A 20,930-nucleotide genomic window follows, 5' to 3' on the forward strand; every position below is an offset into this window, starting at 1 on the left:
TCAACCTTAATTAACTTCATAATACAAGTTACGCACTGAAAAATGGGGGTTATTTGGCTAAAGTTGTGGGGGGGTAGGGCTGGCTCCAGGTTTTCATGTGCCCTGGGCGAAAGAGCGCCCCTTTAACACATAATACCACAACTCATCATGCTCCGATACGGCAGAGAAATAGCGGTATAGTACAATGAAAAATACTTCACTTTTTACATCTCATGACGAGGCCCATCTATTTCTCCATACAGAATCATTGGTCCCATATAATGTTTGAAACAGTATATGATGTGCTCCACATAATGCTACAGTATATGTTGGTCCCCATGGATGAAGCTCCACTGTCTTATGGGCCCAAATAATGCTCCAAACATAATGGGCCCCATTTCTAATGCTCTAGTGTATAATGGGCCCTGTAAATGCTGCTCTAGTGTCTGATGTCCACCTTTGGAATGTTCCAGTGTATGGTGGGCCCCATCTATCATTCTCCAGAGTATAGTGCTCCCCAAAAATTGCTGTCCCAACATTGAAAACAATGAAATAAGTCTCCTCGCTAGGGAATCCTTGTACTAGTCTGAAGTCTGGACTCCTCCTCGTCCCCATCTTCCATCTCACTGCACAGTATTTCAACCTTGCAAGTGCTGTGATCCTGAGCAAGCAGGGGGGGCCCACTCGTTGGCGACGGCACTGGCACAGGGCCCCTGATAGTACGGTGGTGTGTCTGATGGCGGGTGGGCCGAACCTGCACTTTCATCTGCAGCTTCCTCTTTGTCACCGTGTAAGATGGAACTGTATATGGGAAGGGTAACCTGAGTTTCATCAGGGTCAGATTCAGGCCGGGTAGCGTGCGAGGGGAATGTAGTGGTCTGGGTCAATGTACCAGCAGATTCATCGAGCAGTGGCTGGGCATCAGTGCACTTGTGTTGCCCCCAGGAGTACGGTCGCCACAGTGGCATTACCTTCCTCCTAGGGAGTGTGATGTCATGCTTGGGAGCAACGAAGGATCTCTCTAGCAGGTTAACTGATTGGGCGGCGTTATTCCCACGAGTCATGACCCTCCAAACAGCGTTCATGAAGGCAAAGTGTTTGTTTTACGTGGGCAGTATGGATGCAAAGCTGAACCATAAAGGAATGTCCAGAAGGGCACCACCAGGAGTGGAGCCTACGGCGTAATTTGACTCAACACGGGCAACCTCAACCATGCCAGCTACAGAACAGATGCACACATTGCAAGCTTAATTCCGTTAACGAACGAGACTCCGTCATGCCCCGCGGTCCGAGTCCGGCTTACTAGAGGGACACGTGAGGCTCTGGCACATGAGATTGGCCAATAACTGGTGTGTCATGCCCTTACATGTCCGTGGCTGCATGTGCGCTACACTGAAAAGGCCAGCGTTTGTCGCTTACAGGCGCAGATAACCCGCTGAACAACGTTAGTGATGGGGAGCACTGATTACAATTATTACTCGCGAACGATGATTTCCCAGTAAGTGCAGGTCAACCGCAGTTCCGGAATTAGGCCTAACCGTCATTCCTGAAAAAAATGAAAAACTTACGTGTGCAAACCACAGGTGCTGTAGCTTGCTTAACAGCTCGCCAGCCGTTCTCACGCCCAGTATGGGTTACACGTGATTGCACAAAGGTGAGAAAGGGTACCGTATCCCCAGATAACATGTATGGATAGCGTACACATTCAAAAGATATGTCTATACATCAGGAGGCAGGCTCAGACAGTGTAAGGCCCAGTATGGCTTGCAAGTGATTGCACAAAGGTGAGAAAGGGTACCGTATCCCCGGATAACATGTATGGATAGCATACACATTCAAAAGATATGTCTATAAATCAAGAGGCAGGCTCAGACGGTGTAAGGCCCAGTATGGCTTGCAAGTGATTGCACAAAGGTGAGAAAGGGTACCGTATCCCCGGATAACATGTATGGATAGCGTACACATTCAAAAGATATGTCTATACATCAGGAGGCAGGCTCAGACGGTGTTAGGCCCAGTATGGCTTGCACGTGATTGCACAAAGGTGAGAAAGGGTACCGTATCCCCGGATAACATGTATGGATAGCGTACACATTCAAAAGATATGTCTATACATCAGGAGGCAGGCTCAGACGGTGTAAGGCCCAGTATGGCTTGCAAGTGATTGCACAAAGGTGAGAAAGGGTACCGTATCCCCGGATAACATGTATGGATAGCGTACACATTCAAAAGATATGTCTATGCATCAGGAGGCAGGCTCAGACGGTGTAAGGCCCAGTATGGCTTGCAAGTGATTGCACAAAGGTGAGAAAGGGTACCGTATCCCCGGATAACATATATGGATAGCGTACACATTCAAAAGATATGTCTATACATCAGGAGGCAGGCTCAGATGGTGTAAGGCCCAGTATGGCTTACAAGTGATTGCACAAAGGTGAGAAAGGGTACCGTATCCCAGGATAACATGTATGGATAGCGTACACATTCAAAAGATATGTCTATACATCAGGAGGCAGGCTCAGATGGTGTAAGGCCCAGTATGGCATGCAAGTGATTGCACAAAGGTGAGAAAGGGTACCGTATCCCCGGATAACATGTATGGATAGCGTACACATTCAAAAGATATGTCTATACATCAGGAGGCAGGCTCAGACGGTGTAAGGCCCAGTATGGCTTGCACGTGATTGCACAAAGGTGAGAAAGGGTACCGTATCCCCGGATAACATGTATGGATAGCGTACACATTCTAAAGATATGTCTATACATCAGGAGGCAGGCTCAGACGGTGTAAGGCCCAGTATGGCTTGCAAGTGATTGCACAAAGGTGAGAAAGGGTACTGTATCCCCGGATAACATATATGGATAGCGTACACATTCAAAAGATATGTCTATACATCAGGAGGCAGGCTCAGACGGTGTAAGGCCCAGTATGGCTTGCAAGTGATTGCACAAAGGTGAGAAAGGGTACCGTATCCCCGGATAACATGTATGGATAGCGTACACATTCAAAAGATATGTCTATGCATCAGGAGGCAGGCTCAGACGGTGTAAGGCCCAGTATGGCTTGCAAGTGATTGCACAAAGGTGAGAAAGGGTACCGTATCCCCGGATAACATATATGGATAGCGTACACATTCAAAAGATAAGTCTATACATCAGGAGGCAGGCTCAGATGGTGTAAGGCCCAGTATGGCTTACAAGTGATTGCACAAAGGTGAGAAAGGGTACCGTATCCCCGGATAACATGTATGGATAGCGTACACATTCAAAAGATATGTCTATACATCAGGAGGCAGGCTCAGACGGTGTAAGGCCCAGTATGGCATGCAAGTGATTGCACAAAGGTGAGAAAGGGTACCGTATCCCCGGATAACATGTATGGATAGTGTACACATTCAAAAGATATGTCTATACATCAGGAGGCAGGCTCAGACGGTGTAAGGCCCAGTATGGCTTGCACGTGATTGCACAAAGGTGAGAAAGGGTACCGTATCCCCGGATAACATGTATGGATAGCGTACACATTCAAAAGATATGTCTGTACATCAGGAGGCAGGCTCAGACGGTGTAAGGCCCAGTATGGCTTGCAAGTGATTGCACAAAGGTGAGAAAGGGTACCGTATCCCCGGATAACATGTATGGATAGCGTACACATTCAAAAGATATGTCTATACATCAGGAGGCAGGCTCAGACGGTGTTAGGCCCAGTATGGCTTGCACGTGATTGCACAAAGGTGAGAAAGGGTATCGTATCCCCGGATAACATGTATGGATAGCGTACACATTCAAAAGATATGTCTATACATCAGGAGGCAGGCTCAGATGGTGTCAGGCACAGTATGGATTTGACGGCCCAGACTACACAGCGGAGGAGCAGGGAGAGGTAAAGATTGCAAATGCTGGAGCCCTGCCCAAGCAAGGGGGGCCCACTCGTGGGCGTCGGTACTGGCACTGGGCCCCTCATAGTACGGCGGTGTGTCTGACGGCGGGTGTGCACCACCACCGTCAGAGACACTTGATTGCACTATGAGGGACCCTGTGCCAGTGCCCGCGCCCAAGAGTTGGCCTACCCACCTGTCCAGGGCAACGGCACTCGCACGGTGTCGTGCGCTAGGTGGTGACCCCGGCCATGGGGGGGGAGGCAGCACAGTTAGGGAGTTTTAGAAAGTGGCATATGTTGATGTTGGACATTCAGCTGATGCAAAAGGCGAAATAGGTCAAGTCCCAGGAAGAGGTGGACCAAAGCAAGCCATTTTTCTGTCACCCTATGTGTCATCAGGGGAAGGTGGGACAAAATCCTTGGAAACCCATGCATGGTTCATTTTAATGAAGGTTAGATCATCCACATTTTGGGTTGACAGACGGGTCCTTTTTTCTGTCAGGATTGATCCAGCTGCACTGAAGACTCTTTCCGATAGCACACTTGCAGCTGGGCAAGCGAGCTCCTGTAAGGCATATTGGGCCAATTCAGGCCAGGTGTCCAGTTTAGCAGCCCAATAGTCAAAGGGGAATGACCTGTGTGGGAGAACATCGATATGGGAGGAAAAGTAGTTTGTAACCATAGTTGACAACTGCTGTCTCCTGTCACTTTCCATCGATGCTGTATTACCAGTTGTGTGAGCGGTACTTGAAAAATCAGTCCACAACATTGTCATGAAACCCCTGTCTCCAACGCCACTTCTGCTGTGTGCACCATGAACACCTCTGCCAAGCTGCCCTCGGCCCGTACGGCTCGTGTGAAAACCATCACCGCTGCTGTGTGCTGGGAATGCCTCAAGCAACCGATTTACCAGAGTTGCTTGTTTATTAGCCAATATTAGGTCAAGGTTCTCCTGTGGCATGATGTTTTGTAATTTGCCTTTATAGCGTGGATCCAGGATGCTGGCCAACCAGTAGTCGTCATCGTTCATCATTTTGGCAATGCGGGGGTCCCTTTTTAGGATCCGCAAGGCATAATCTGACATGTGGGCCAATGTTCCCGGTGTCAATGATGCACTGCGAGTGCTGGTTGGAGGAGCACTTTCTGGCAAATCCACATCCCTCCAGTCACGCACAAACCCTGTACCAGACCTTGCCACGCCAACATTTTCACTTGCCCCACGAGATGCATCCTCCTCCCCTAAGTAATCATCCCCATCATCATCCTCCTCCTCTTCTTCCTCCAACTCGTCCAGGAGAGGTCCCTGAGCAGACAATGGCTGAATGTCATCAAGGATTCCCTCCACCTCTTCCTCCTCGTCAACATTGGCTGCAGACGCCTGCTCCTTAAGGTGTGTCAAAGTTTGCATGAGCAGACGCATAAGTGGGATGCTCATGCTTAGGATGGTGTCGTCTGCGCTTACCAGCCGTGTGCATTCCTCAAAACACTGAAGGACTTTACAGAGGTCTTTCAGCTTCGCCACTGCACACCTGTCAACTCCATGTCTGCTCTCAAAGTGCCTGGCCGAGTAACTTCCAACAAATGCATTATGGCCTGCCTCTGCTCGCACAGCCGCTCCACCATGTGCAGGGTGGAGTTCCACCTTGTTGCAATGTCGATAATGAGGCGGTGGTTGGGAAGGTGGAGCAATCGCTGCAGCTTCTGCATACGAACGGAGTGTACAGGCGACTGGCGGATGTGTGCGCACAGTCTTCACACCTTATGGAGCAGGGCTGTTAACTCCGGATAATTTTTGAGGAAGCACTGCACCACCAGGTTCAAGGTGTGAGCCAAGCAAGGTATGTGGCTGAGTTTTGAAAGGGCTATGGCTGCCACAAAATTACGGCCGTTATCACTAACTACCTTGCCTGCCTCAAGATGTACACTGCCCAGCCATGACTCAGTTTGTCGCTTCAAGTACTCGGCCAGCACCTCGGCGGTGTGTCTGTCGCCCAAACACATCATCTGCAACACAGCCTGCTGACGCTTTCCACTAGCTGCTCGATAGGGGGACACCTCGTGTGCAACAGTGGCAGCTGCAGATGGAGTGCTCGTACGACTGCGCTCTGTGGACGAGCTTTCGCTTCTGCAGGAGGAGGAGGAGGGTGGAACGCCTACAGCCAACTGTTTCCTATACCGTGGGCTAGGCAGCACTGTCCCACCACCGCTGTCCCCTGTGGACCCTGCATCCACCACATTAACCCAGTGCGCAGTGATGGACACGTAACGGCCCTGGCCATGCCGACTGGACCATGCATCAGTTGTGAGGTGCACCTTTCCACTCACTGACTGCTTGAGTGCATGGACAATGCGGTCTTTCACATGATGGTAGAGGGCTGGGATGGCTTTGCGAGAGAAGAAGTGGCGACTGGGTAGGTCATAGCGTGGTACTGCATAGGCCATGAGTTCGCGGAAAGCTGCGCTTTCCACCAACCGATAGGGCATCATCTCAAACAAGATTAGTTTGGCAATGTGGGCGTTCAAACCCAGTGTACGCGGATGAGAGACTGAGTACTTTCTTGACCTACTCATAGTGTCTGGGAGGGTGAGCTGGACTTGAGAGCTGCATATGGTGGAAGTATCGGTGGACAGGGCGGACTGAGAGAGGGTTGATGATGGTGATGGAGTTGGTGTTCTTTCTGATAGCCTAGATTCAGTATTTCGTTGATATAACAGTGGGATTCCCTGACTGCTGTGGCCTTGCAACGACACCTCAACATTTGCTGCTGTGCTAACCGGTGGGCTTACAGTGGGGGAAACAATGTAGCGTTGCTGACTACCTTCTTTGTGATCAGTTGCACATGTGGCACTTGAGGTTTGGTGTTGTGTCCACGCTTGCAAGTGCATGCTGGTTAAATGTCTAAGCATGCAACTGGTATTCAACTTTTTCAGATTTTTCCCTCGGCTAAAGGTCTTTGCGCACTTCTTACAGATAACCTTGGCCTGATCATGAGGATTTTGTTCAAAAAAGTGCCACACTGCACTCTTCCTACTTTGGCAGACATTTTGCGGCCTAGCACGCTGTGATGTTTTGACCCTCTGGACAAGCTGTCCAGCAACTCTTTTGATTTTTGGAACCTGTCTTTGGAGTGCTCCGGGCCTGCCAGATAACAGCTGTTGCGATGTTGATGTCTGCTGTGGATGCTCCTCATCTGAGCTATTGGAAGCAGCACCCTCTTCCACCAATGGATGCCAATCTGGGTCAACAACTGGGTCATCCATCACCTCCTCTTCAATGTCATGTGCACCTTCCTCTGTGTCACCGTGTATGGTGGTATAGTGTGCGGGAAGGGGTACCTGAGTCTCATCAGGGTCAGAATCTGGCTCTGTACACTGCGAGGACAATGTAGTGCTCTGAGTGAATGTACCAGCAGAATCATCTATCAGCGGCTGTGCATCAGTGCACTCCATGTCAGATTCATCTTGGCCTGGGTAATTCACCATTTCACTTGATAATCCAGGCATGGTATGTGAAAACAGCTCCATGGAGTAATCAGTAGTATGGCCTGCGTCATCCTTCAATCTTGGTTGTGGTGAAGGACACAAGGAAAGGTGTGGTTCATGAACATGAGCCTCCAATGATGACTCAGTGCTTTTACTTTTTACAACTTCAGGAGAGGAGGCGATAGAGCTGGAGGCTGAGTCAGCAATGTAAGACAAAACTTTTTCCTGATGCTCTGGCGTTAAAAGTGGTTTGCCAACTCCTAGAAAACTAAGCCTTCGAAGCCTTATGGAGCCAGACGATGACGCAGGCTCAACACCTCCTGCATTCGGTCCTATTTTGCTTTTGCCACTACCATCAGATCCACCACCAACACCATCATTACCAGCTGCCAACCCCCGCCCAATTCCACGGCCTCTTCCACCAGCCTTCCTCATTTTTGGTAGAAATGTAGACAAAATCCTACAAACTATATAGTAATGTAAAACAAGGTACAAGGTGTCTATAGGACAGGGGAGATTTAGATTTTCTGCAGACACTTGTGGACACTGGACACTTGGATTGTGTGAGGCCCACTGAATATCACAGCGCTATGTCACAGGCTCGATGGCACAGGTGTGAAAAAAGTGACTACAGGATAAGGGAGATTTTGAATTTCTGCAGACACTTGTGGACACTGGACACTTGGATTGTGTGAGGCCCACTGAATATCACAGTGCTATGTCACAGGCTCGATGGCACAGGTGTGAAAAAAGTGACTACAAGATAAGGGAGATTTTGAATTTCTGCAGACACTTGTGGACACTGGACACTTGGATTGTGTGAGGCCCACTGAATATCACAGCGCTATGTCACAGGCTCGATGGCACAGGTGTGAAAAAAGTGACTACAGGATAAGGGAGATTTTGAATTTCTGCAGACACTTGTGGACACTGGACACTTGGATTGTGTGAGGCCCACTGAATATCACAGTGCTATGTCACAGGCTCGATGGCACAGGTGTGAAAAAAGTGACTACAGGATAAAGGAGATTTTGAATTTCTGGGAGATTTTGAATTTCTGCAGACACTTGTGGACACTGGACACTTGGATTGTGTGAGGCCCACTGAATATCACAGCGCTATGTCACAGGCTCGATGGCACAGGTGTGAAAAAAGTGACTACAGGATAAGGGAGATTTTGAATTTCTGCAGACACTTGTGGACACTGGACACTTGGATTGTGTGAGGCCCACTGAATATCACAGCGCTATGCCACAGGCTCGATGGCACAGGTGTGAAAAAAGTGACTACAGGATAAGGGAGATTTTGAATTTCTGCAGACACTTGTGGACACTTGGATTGTGTGAGGCCCACTGAATATCACAGTGCTATGTCACAGGCTCGATGGCACAGGTGTGAAAAAAGTGACTACAGGATAAGGGAGATTTTGAATTTCTGCAGACACTTGTGGACACTGGACACTTGGATTGTGTGAGGCCCACTGAATATCACAGCGCTATGTCACAGGCTCGATGGCACAGGTGTGAAAAAAGTGACTACAGGATAAGGGAGATTTTGAATTTCTGCAGACACTTGTGGACACTGGACACTTGGATTGTGTGAGGCCCACTGAATATCACAGCGCTATGTCACAGGCTCGATGGCACAGGTGTGAAAAAAGTGACTACAGGATAAGGGAGATTTTGAATTTCTGGGAGATTTTGAATTTCTGCAGACACTTGTGGACACTGGACACTTGGATTGTGTGAGGCCCACTGAATATCACAGTGCTATGTCACAGGCTCGATGGCACAGGTGTGAAAAAAGTGACTACAGGATAAGGGAGATTTTGAATTTCTGCAGACACTTGTGGACACTGGACACTTGGATTGTGTGAGGCCCACTGAATATCACAGTGCTATGTCACAGGCTCGATGGCACAGGTGTGAAAAAAGTGACTACAGGATAAGGGAGATTTTGAATTTCTGGGAGATTTTGAATTTCTGCAGACACTTGTGGACACTGGACACTTGGATTGTGTGAGGCCCACTGAATATCACAGCGCTATGTCACAGGCTCGATGGCACAGGTGTGAAAAAAGTGACTACAGGATAAGGGAGATTTTGAATTTCTGCAGACACTTGTGGACACTGGACACTTGGATTGTGTGAGGCCCACTGAATATCACAGTGCTATGTCACAGGCTCGATGGCACAGGTGTGAAAAAAGTGACTACAGGATAAGGGAGATTTTGAATTTCTGGGAGATTTTGAATTTCTGCAGACACTTGTGGACACTGGACACTTGGATTGTGTGAGGCCCACTGAATATCACAGCGCTATGTCACAGGCTCGATGGCACAGGTGTGAAAAAAGTGACTACAGGATAAGGGAGATTTTGAATTTCTGCAGACACTTGTGGACACTGGACACTTGGATTGTGTGAGGCCCACTGAATATCACAGCGCTATGTCACAGGCTCGATGGCACAGGTGTGAAAAAAGTGACTACAGGATAAGGGAGATTTTGAATTTCTGCAGACATTTGTGGACACTGGACACTTTTGGATTGTGTGAGGCCCAATGAATATCAGAGCGCTATGTCACAGGCTCGATGCAGCAGGTGTGAAAAAAGTGACTACAGGATAAGGGAGATTTTGAATTTCTGCAGACACTGGACACTTTTGGATTGTGTGAGGCCCAATGAATATCAGAGCGCTATGTCACAGGCTCGATGCAGCAGGTGTGAAAAAAGTGACTACAGGATAAGGGAGATTTTGAATTTCTGCAGACACTTGTGGACACTGGACACTTTTGGATTGTGTGAGGCCCACTGAATATCAGAGCGCTATGTCACAGGCTCGATGGCACAGGTGTGAAAAAAGTGAATTGTAGAATTGGGCAGAATAGGAATCTCCCTAGAGTGTAGGTCTGTAAGAACGGAACAAGTCCTCCACTTATCCTTCCACAGTGACACACAGATAGCTTCACTGTGGCTGTGATAACAGCTGTTACACGGTACTGTGTGAGGAGCGTACACCGCTGTATGGTGTGAATAAATGCACGCTCAGTACCTTAGCAGGACAAAAAAAAATTGGGATTGCTTTTAAAAAAGCAGTTTGCAGAGCAGTGGGGAAACAGCAATGCAGCTGTCAGGAAGCCTTAGAAGGCAGCCTAACAACCAACACCGCTGATCCACCACAATATAGCCTCCCCTTGCACTGCACACACAGTGACTGGTGTGTTGCACAGGCAAAATCGCTAGCAGCAGAAGCAGTTTTTTTGTCTTCTTCCCTGCATAACGCTCTCCCTACAGAATCAGCAACCTCTCCCTATGCTAAGATCGGCAGAAGTAAGATGGCGGTCGGCGTGCACGCCCTTTTATAACCCCTGTGACGCCCACCAAAGCAAGCCAATCACTTGCATGCCCTTCTGAAAGATGGTGGCGACCCCTGCCTATGTCATCACGTTGCCCACAGTGTCCGTGGATCCTGATTGGCTGAAAAAGAGCGCTAAACAAACTTTTGAAACGCGACTTTGGCGCGTAAGTCGCAGACCTCGTGGCCGACCTCATCCTAGGGTCGGGTTTCGTTTCATGAAACCCGACTTTGCCAAAAGTCGGCGACTTTTGAAATTGTTCGACCCGTTTCGCTCAACTCTAATGTTAATAGATGATAATTGATTTTCCCTGGACAGCCCCTTTGAGTTTACACTGGCCGATTGTGTTCAGTACCAATCAGTGGTGGTTCAATAGCTTATTTATTCATTATGTGCACATAGGCTGCTATTGATCTCTATAGCACTGTCATACAGTAATACTATAATTGTAAAGATATCTCCAGAGAGGGGACATATCACACTCACATTGAACATATGGGATTAATGAGGGAGAACTGACACTTCCATCTCCATTGAGATAGGGGCCCCTGTAGTGACCAGGTAATTACATCAGGTAGATTTGCTGGGAAGAAAACACCAAGGCTGAGATTTGTTTACGCAGTGGTGGGGAAGTACACTTCAAAACTAAAGAGCAATGGATCTTTCTGAGACCAGTCGGAGACAGTGGTCATTGACAAATATTGGGATTTGCATTGAACAGATAATTATCAGAGATACATTTTTGGCTCCATAGCGGAGGGACTAACATAATGCATTAACTCACATAATCGTACGGCCGGCAGAACCCCTCCAACTTTATAACGATCTGATGGATGACACTATCCAGGCCATGTTTCATCTCTATGTGAAAGTAAAATCGTGATACAATATTTACTGCCGAAGAACCTCCAGGATCGAAGATATCCTGTAAGTTGGGGATCTCATAAAATTCTAGCACATCCCACAATAAGCCCCCACATGATCTCACCAAGGGGATGTATGTGGGTCTAATCTAGGGTCCCTGCTTATTCGGCAAGCTATAGCACTTAGTGAATAAGCTGTAGAGGGAACTCGGCTTCCTGGATCACTCCCGATAATCAGCTGTTTGGCTCCGCAGCTGCATGTGTCACGGCGGTGAGAAAGTCACGACACATGCATAGAGAGCCCAACAAACAGGCTCTCCATGCATGTGTCATGCCTGTCACACAGCCGCGACACATGCAGCTGCGGTGCCAAACTGCTAATTATCAGGAGCCATCCAGGAAGCCGAGTTCCCTCTGCAATTTATTTGGTAAGCGCTATAGCTTGCCAAATAAGCAGGGACCTGAGCAAACTCGCTCAACTCTACTAAAGAGGCCATCATACAGAGTGGGGTCTACTTAGTGGGCCATCAAACACAGTGGGGCTACTAAGAGGGCCATCATAGAGAATGGGGGCTACTAATGTGGCTATCAGAGTGTGCGCTACTAAGGGGCCCTCATACAGAGTAGGGGGTAAAGAGGCCCTCATACAAAGTGAGGACTATTAGGCGGGCCTACATACAGCATAGGGGCTACTAAGGGGGTCATCATACAGAGTGGGCACTACTGTAGAGGCCATCATATAGTTTGGTGACTACTGTGGGGGGCATAATATATAGAAGGGCTAATGTGGGGCCATTGTACATTGTAGGAGCATGATACAATGTAGAGGCCATCAAACATTATGGAGGCTACTAAGTGCATCCTCAAAGAGAGTTGGGCTACTAAAGGTCCTCAAAGAGAGTTGGGATATTAAAGGAGCCATCATACAGAGTGCAGGCTACTAACCGGACCCTCAAACAGAATGGGGGCCACAAAAGGGCCATCATACAGCATGAAGGCTACTAAGGGAGCTCTCATATAGAATGGAGGCTACTAAGGGTCCCTTATACGGAGTTGGAGCTATTAAGTTAGCCATCAAACAGTACTGGGGCTACATAGGTGGTCATCATACAGAGTGGGGGCTACTAAGGGGGCCATCATGCACAGAGGGAGCTAATAAGTGGGACACAATACAGTGAGGGGCACAGCGTGGAGGTATGATACAGTGATACAGTGCAAAGTCCATCAAACAGTGTTTGAGGCTACTAAATGGCCATTATACAGTGTGGGGCTACTAATGGGCCATTATACAGTGTGCAGGCATCATAAACTGTGAGTGCTACTGTGGACCCCATCATAAAGTGTGGGGGCTACTGTGGATACCATCATACACTGTGGGGGCTACAATTTGGGGGCATTACATTGTAGGAGAGTTGTGGGGAATTCATGCTATGTATAGGGATCTATGTGGACATCATAATGTATACAGGGGAGCTGTGGACCCATTATGCTGTGTATAGAGAGCTGTGTGTGTACTTTACTCTGTATAGGAGAGTTATGGGGATATCATACTGTGTAGATGGGGGCAGTGGGGACATCATACTGTGTATATGCGAACTATGGGGACATCATACTGTGTATAGGGGAGCTGTAGAGGTATCATACTGTGTATAGGGGTGCTGTGGGGACACCATACTGTATAGTGGGGAGCTGTGGGCCCAATATGTTGTCAATAGGGTACCTGTGGGGACACAATATTGTGTATAGGGGAGATGTGTGGGCCCATTATACTGTGTATAGGGGAACTGTGGGGACATCATACTGTGTGTAGGGGAGCTATACATGGGGGGGCTCAATGCACTAAATGTTAGTTGAGCATTTATTGTTATAAGAGCACTCTGAGTATTGCGACTGACAAAGGGACACACAGGCATTATTACTTTCTAGGGGGCAAAATGTGAGCACTGTTTTCTAGGGCACTTGCATGACGTATTAATATATCCTAGGGGTCAATTTTACCAACTAGAGAGAACAAAGAAGGGGTTTTAATTTGTAATGGCATAGTGGTCGACAATATGTTTGGCACTACTTTTGTGCCAAATATTAGGTGCAGTAATAAGGACACATGGCAGAAGTAGCTCGGTATTGGGGATTCAGCAGGATAAGGAGTTTTTGCAGGTTTGATATAGATGGTGATGGGGCTGGAAAAATGGCAGATGTGTCTTTGTGGTAATCTCTGCAGACGAGTCTTGACTGAAAGAAGTCATTATATCTGTCTGGGCCAGATGGAAAAGTGAACAGCTCCATCAGAGAATATGTCATCTGTAAGTCACTATCTGTAACTGTACTGTAATCCCTTATATGTTCTGCAGGACTGGTATTTACCACTATATGGTCACCATGTGGCGGTAATATCACTGGTGGCAGTTGTACCGTGATTTATTTTCAGTAATACCATGGTCATCTGCTGAGGTTTCTCCTATACCCACTATTAGGGTATGCCACTGTAGAGCTTACCTGGTGAAGTGCCCACTCTGAAGTTTTGCCCTAGTTATGCCTCTAGTTAGAACCATGTTTTCCTGTTGGGGGTATTGTGTATGTTTTTTTTTATAGCAACATACAATATCTATGGGCTGCAGGGTGAGGGTATGATTACTTATGCATGCCCATACAGATGTGATCTCCACATATAGTACTGTATACAGTATTGCCAGGGATCCAGGCTGTGCCGCTACTTCCTGTCTCCTCCCAGGTGAGCAGAGTCCAGGTATGTGAATGCAGGGATACTCCTGAGCAGCTTATGGCGAGGATTGTGGTCCTTAGTGTTCTGTGTGCCCTGACAGGTGTGTATAGACCTCATGGTGAATCTGGCCTATCCCCTTGACTTATGTCACCTGCAGTCATGGCCGTTAGGACCTGGGCTAGAGGTGAGGGTGACACCTGTAGTAAGAGACGCTCTCTTACATATTCCCTTCCAGAATGCTTGGAAGTGACCACATCCCCACCGCAGCCTCTGGTCCTGGTGGATGGAGACATTTTACTCCATTGTCACTTCACCTTCCTGGAACCCATCAGAGCTGAAGACGTGGCTGTGAAGTGGACGGTGAAGAGCAGCGGTGATGCGGTGAGGCCGGTGTACACGTTTGATGGTGTTAGAATCAACTCACTGCGACCAGAGAGCTCCATCGATCACCGACTCCTGGAGACGGGAAATGCCTCCTTATACCTGCCCAACCTGACGCTGCAGGATGAAGGCGAGTACACCTGTACTGTGCTAATATCTCCAGAGGTTGGGGAAGCTTCACTGGTCCTTAGACTCGCAGGTGAGCATTGGTGGCACTATGCACCAGTCCCAAAAAGGGGTATCCTACTGTCTTCTCATCTTTAACTCAATGGAGGGGTTTTGAGATGGAGAGAAAAAAATACTTCCTGACCTAATATATGGCGCATTTTCAATTTTGCTATATGATTTCAGCACTGAAGCCTGCAAAACTATGAATGCAGCACTGGAATATACAGTACACTAAAGGGTTTATGTCATTATTGAATTTGCGTTTTTTTAGCTAGATTTTGGTGTTTTTCCGCCTTTTTTTCATTTGGGTTTATTCTTCTCCTTATTTGCGCCTTTATTTTATGTTCTGTGGTGTAGTGACCACTGTGTCCGCTAGGGGGCGCTGTGTGGGTGTCCCAGGACGGACGGATAGCCATGTCCAGAGTGGTAACAGGAGCAGGGTCCTAAACGACCGTTATGTATCCCAAGGTGGGTGGCCTTGGGATGAAGGCTTGATTATGTGTTGATCAGCAGAGCTGATCTTTCGTTCCAATGTGTTAGGAAGAAGCCTTCGGGTGATTGATGAGACGGGTGGGATCAATCACCTACAAACCCACCTAGGGGCGGGTGTCTAGAACGCCATAGTAAAGTATATGTGTATGAATGCTTGAAGGACCTGTGATGAGGTCATAGCCATGTGATCCGGTGGGCGTGGCTACGGACCATATAAGGTGGCCAGGGTAGGTCACATGAGTGAATGCTTGGACCCGGTTGGTCCGTATGGAAGGTCTCACCTGGGCTGATGTGGCTGCCTTCCTGACAGCATGTGGAGAGGCTGTGTATAATGGCTGCATATGTCTGATAGTTCCCTGGAAGGGAATGAACGTCTGCACTAAGAAGCAGCTATGAGAAAGTAACCCGAACAAGGGATGTAACTGTGAGGCTAGAGGGCCTGTGTACCGGACATAGCAAAGCCTGTGTGTCCACGGGATTAACAGAGGGGAGCTCTGTCATGGACACTATGCTGTTGATATGAACTTTCTGTTGCTGTTTGATGGTTTATGCTGCATAATAAACCGAATGGACTGAGTTTATGTTGAGAAACCTGTGCCAGACCTGACTTATCGGCTGCCTAGCGAGTATCCCCTACCTGAATGACAAGCGCTACCTTACAGTTCGCTAGTTGTTGTTTTTATGTTTATCATTACAGTATGGACAGGGTTAGGGCTTTCGGAATCTTTTCAACTGATTCATCAATTGCAATTTTTTTTTCTAAGTCTCAAAATTTTGGCATAAATGTGCTCCGGTCCTCCTAGCGGGATTTTATGTATGTCTGAAACTTGTTGCACAAATACTGTACCATTTAGCAGAAACTTGCAAACTGTTGTAGTAAAAACTTGCAAAGGAGGGTAACGTCAAAAATAAAGAGCATGTAGAATTTTGCGCAAGAAGAGACGTGAAACACATGCGTCTTTTTGAAGAATTTGGTGGAAAACACGTCAAAGAATACCACACAAGAGAAAAAAGACAAATGACTTAAAAAAATTGAAAATGATTAATCAGGCTTAAATCTCCCACAATGCCAAAAGTGGCTGATTAACTTTAAGGTTGCATGTTCCCCTCCCATATCACTGCCCTCTTCGTCCATTATCCAGTAGGATACAACTGGTAACCTGAGAGCTAACTGTAAAGCAGATTTGTGAATACAGCTCTGGATGTAACTGGAGCATAACACATGATGTAACGTAAAGGAAATCTGTCAGCAGATCTGTGCTATGTAATCCAAGAGTAGAAAGATGTCGAGGTGGCAACCCTAATTCTAGCAATGTGTCATTTATTAGGCTGTGTGTTGTTGCTTCAAAATAATCTCCTGCTGATAAAACAATGGTTATCAGTACAAGACTTAGGTGTCTTGGGCCTCCTGGTCCAACCACACCCCCATCACTGGCAGCTTTCTGTCAATAAACAGTGTACACAGAAACCTGCCAATCAGTGGTGTAGGTGGGGTTACACAGGGCTCAGCATTCAAGCTCTGCAGCAGAGAAAACAGGGATTGTATTACGATAACAGCATCCAGATCAGCAAGAGACACATCACTGAAATCAGGGTCTTTGCCCATATAGCCTGCTGCTCTCAGATTACATAGCAAAAACCTGCCGACATATTCCCTTTAAACTGGCCATACACATTAGGTTAATGTCGGCTTTATCCACCAACTCTCATGGGACTCACTGATCACCTAACATGCATGTGGGCCTCCCAAATGTTCCCTAATGGAAAATGTTGGGGGAAAGACTAGGCAGCTGGATTTCAATATGCCTTGTCCTTTTGTCCTTAGGGAAGATAAGTTGCTGCAAGAGAAGTCTGGCTGTAGTTTATTCCTATTGAAAACACGTGCACGCTCAGCTGAACTGATCATGCATGTGTGTGGGGGAGAGTGAAGAGGAACAGTGAGCATTTATCGTATGAAGTCTAATATGTAAGGCCAGGATTGGATATTGTATCTAGGTATAATCTTAAAGATATAACTTATATTACTGATATTGTGTACAGCACAGCCCACCATCGGATTGCTCCCGGTGGACCCTCGTGTGACCAGCGGAGAGATGAAGACCTTTATTTGTAAGCTCAGTCATTTCTATCCTCAAGATCTCGATATGAAGTGGATAATGAAGAAGGCGAAAAGAGAAACGGTCCTGACAAAGGACGTCTGCTCAGGGGTCCCGTTCCAGGGTGAAAACGGGACCTTCACTGCGGACAGTCAGGTCTCCATACTGTTTACTGAGGAAGACGATGGCACCTTGATCGGGTGTGAGGTCAGACACCAGTCATTGCCGCGACCTCTGAGAATAGACACCGCCATTCACCTCACTGGTAAGTGCAACGTCATACAGAGATCATTGTATGGTAGCAATGAGACAAAGCACTGGGCCTATTCCAAATGGGTTGTCCACTTTTAGGGACAATTTTTATTTTTACCAAAATACATGTTTTTGCAGTTGGGTTTCATTAAAAATTTGCCTTCTTTAACCTCTGTGTTGCACTATCCATTGCTGGCTGCAGAATGAGCTATCTGAGAATCCTTCAGTGAGTTTGTAAGTCTTGTAACTGTCTTTTGAGCTCCTTTCACCTGATTTATGACCACAGACCACATCAAAGTTGAATATGCGGGAAGCAAAGAGCCATTAAAAGAAAAATGGTCCAAAATTTTTAATGAAACTGAATAGCAAAAATTATTTTTTAGCCCCAAGCACATGCATTTGATCAAAAAAATGGAATGTCCCCGGAGGTGGACAACAGAGCTCAGTGCAGTTTTCCAAATCTTAACAAACTTTGTGTAACCGTAAGTAGGCAAATCCCTCCAACCAGATATCGTAAGGAATCCTAACAGTGTGTAGGATATTTCCTATGGTATCCCCCTGAGCCCCGACAGGGAAGTAACCCTGAGCTCTCTCTGTTGGCAGTGGCGCAGGTTTCGGACAGGGTGGCGCTCATCGTCAGTGCGCTCATCCTGGTGATGGCGCTCATCGTGACAACTGCGATTTTATACTGGAAATATCTGGCCTCAGGTAATTATATTCCTCCGCTCATCCGGGGTCTCAACACGAGCCCCCCCTTACTCCAACATTATACTGAAGAGGCAGGATGTGGGGGCCATAATAATCAAAACTGGTGGAGCCCCATATAGTCTATTGCTCTGTTATCAGTCATCTCAGCCTGACAGCAGGACAGGTGAATACAGACTATTACCCTATGTTATCAGCCATTGCAGACCAGGTAGATACTATATGTTGGTTGAATACACCATTTGTTCTCTGTTATCAGCCATTTCAGACCAGGTGGACACTATACAGTAGGTGACTACAGTTACTGCTCTGTTATCAGACATGTCCTCCTGGGGTGTTGCTGATTGTAGTGCACTCCTGTGTCTTATATGGCTCCGCTCTTGCACTGATGTAACCTGCGCCCTTATAATGTGATGGGTGGTCTGCAGCTGGAGTCAGTGTATAATAAATGACAGCTTTGCTTTATTTTCCCAGTGACTCCAGACGTGTCAGCGATTATCCTGCCGGAGCTGATCCTGGCGGATGAGAGGATGGAAGCCATATGTAATATCAGTGGCTTCAGGCCTAAAGCACTGAACATTTGCTGGTACATTGAAAAAAGCGACCAAGTTGTGGGAAGTGGTCTTGGCAAAGATGAGCCCCTGCTCCAGGCTGCGACCGATCTTACCAGCCACGCAAAGCAGCCGGAGGTCAGCAAACATGGCAGCCTGTTTAATGCCACCTCCAAGCTGTCATACACCCCGTCAGTCCAGGATGACAGCGGGACGCTAGTGTGTGTGGTGCGGCACAAGGCCCTGGGCGCTGCAGCCAGACGGGTGAGCCACATTAGTGTAGCAGGTAGGTGTGGAGAAGATCACGTAGTATCATCTCACCCAGGCCTCTGCTCAGTGAGAACCTGCGGGAACTCTCAGGTTATGTGCACACATTTTTTTTTAGGTTGTTTCCACTGCGGCTCTGTGAGGGAAAACACTAGCGTCTAACAAAAGCCGTATGCACATAGCCACCGAGCAAAAAATCTAAGTTTTTGAGGAGTTTTCAGATTTGGAGGAGAATTTGGATCAGTTTCTGATTAGTTTCCACTCAAAAAACTTTGCGTGTACTTAGCCTAGGAGAGTTTCTGCTCCGAAAACTCAACGTGAGCACATTCTTAATAATAAAAGATCCCATGTTCTAACAGCAAGCAGAGATCTTGAAAATGGTAGTGATATAAAAAAATTAAAAAATAAATATATTTTGTTTACCTCTGCTTAGCACGTCCTAAGAAAAGTTACATAATCAGCTGGCCGCAAGACCCCAGGAGAGGGGACAAACTGACCCTGAGCTGCACTGTGGAAAGGTTTTATCCCAAGCCAATAGTAGTAACGTGGCTGAGAAACGGCCAAATCCATAGTGGAGCCGCACAATTCGGGCCGTTCCCCTGTGAAAATGATTATTACAGCGTCTGGAGCCAGACAGATCTGATTGTAACTGAGGAGGAGGATGGGGTGAGGTATACTTGTCAGATCAGTCACCGAAGCCTGAGGGGCGTAGAGGAGCTGTCCTACGAAATCAACGTGCAAGGTAACCGAACAAGGCAGCAACGTTCTACCAATCTGGAATTTATGGGATTATCAGATGACACAGTACAGTGTATGAAACCGCCATAATAATTCTCTTGTTTGCCGTCCCCAGGAACACCCCCGGTGGTGCAGTTTATCTCCGCCGATCCTGTGCCTCCCATCATCGGACAAGAACTGCTCCTGAGATGCAGCATCAGTAACTTCTTTCCCAGGGATATAGTGGTGGACTGGTCCAAAGATGGCGTCAAGCTGGATGCAGGTGTCTGTGAATCTCTGTGTGTCACAAACGCCAGTGGCGTCCATTCAATGTGGAGTTTCTTGAGGTTTACACCGGCAGCTGAGGATGATGGTTGTGTCTTCACATGTTCAGTGCAGCACACGGCTCTGAAGAACAGAGAGGAGAGGACTTACACCCTGAGCATCCCAGCAGAGAATCACTGCGGGTAGATTCGTCATTCAGTGTTTATTTTTTTCTTTAACTTTTGAGATAATAAAGTACCAGATTCCGATTAGTGGAGAGGAATGTGTGACGCCCCGGCTGCACTGCCAGGAAGTATTATTATTATGCATTTGTATAGCGCCATTTATTCCATGGTGCGTTACATGTGAAAAGGGGAAATATAGACAAGTATAATAAACATGTGTAAGACAATGGACACACAAGTACAGAAGGAGAGAGGACTCTGCCCGCGAGGGCTCACGGTCTACAGGGATGGGTGAGGATACAGTAGGAGAGGGTAGAGCAGGTCATGCGGTGGTTCAGTAGACCGAGGATCATTGCAGGCTGTAGGCTTGTCGGAACAGGTGGGTCTTCAGGTTCTTCTTGAAGGTTTCCGTTGATGGTGAGAGTCTGATGTGTTGCGGCAGGGAGTTCCAGAGTATGGGGGAAGCACGGGAGAAGTCTTGTAATAAGTAGACGATAACTTCCGAGGCCAAAGAATCCCGTGTTAGGCGACTTTCATACACACCAAGATTACACACAACTGATTCATTTT

At 47.4% G+C, this 20,930-nt stretch overlaps 1 gene segment (V, D, J or C); it reads left to right on the plus strand.

Moving 5' to 3' along the window:
• The first annotated feature begins 14,306 nt into the window (after positions 1 to 14,306).
• On the plus strand, positions 14,307 to 20,447 carry LOC141094691 (Ig mu chain C region-like). The segment is given in 7 exon segments: positions 14,307 to 14,382; positions 14,518 to 14,862; positions 17,364 to 17,684; positions 18,275 to 18,379; positions 18,851 to 19,213; positions 19,628 to 19,936; positions 20,048 to 20,447. Coding segments are annotated over 7 exon segments (1,821 nt in total).
• Positions 20,448 to 20,930: the final 483 nt, after the last annotated feature.

Source organism: Dendrobates tinctorius, unplaced genomic scaffold, assembly GCF_039654945.1.
Source record: "Dendrobates tinctorius isolate UK_male_01 unplaced genomic scaffold, ASM3965494v1 ptg000065l, whole genome shotgun sequence".
Lineage (NCBI taxonomy): Eukaryota > Metazoa > Chordata > Amphibia > Anura > Dendrobatidae > Dendrobates > Dendrobates tinctorius.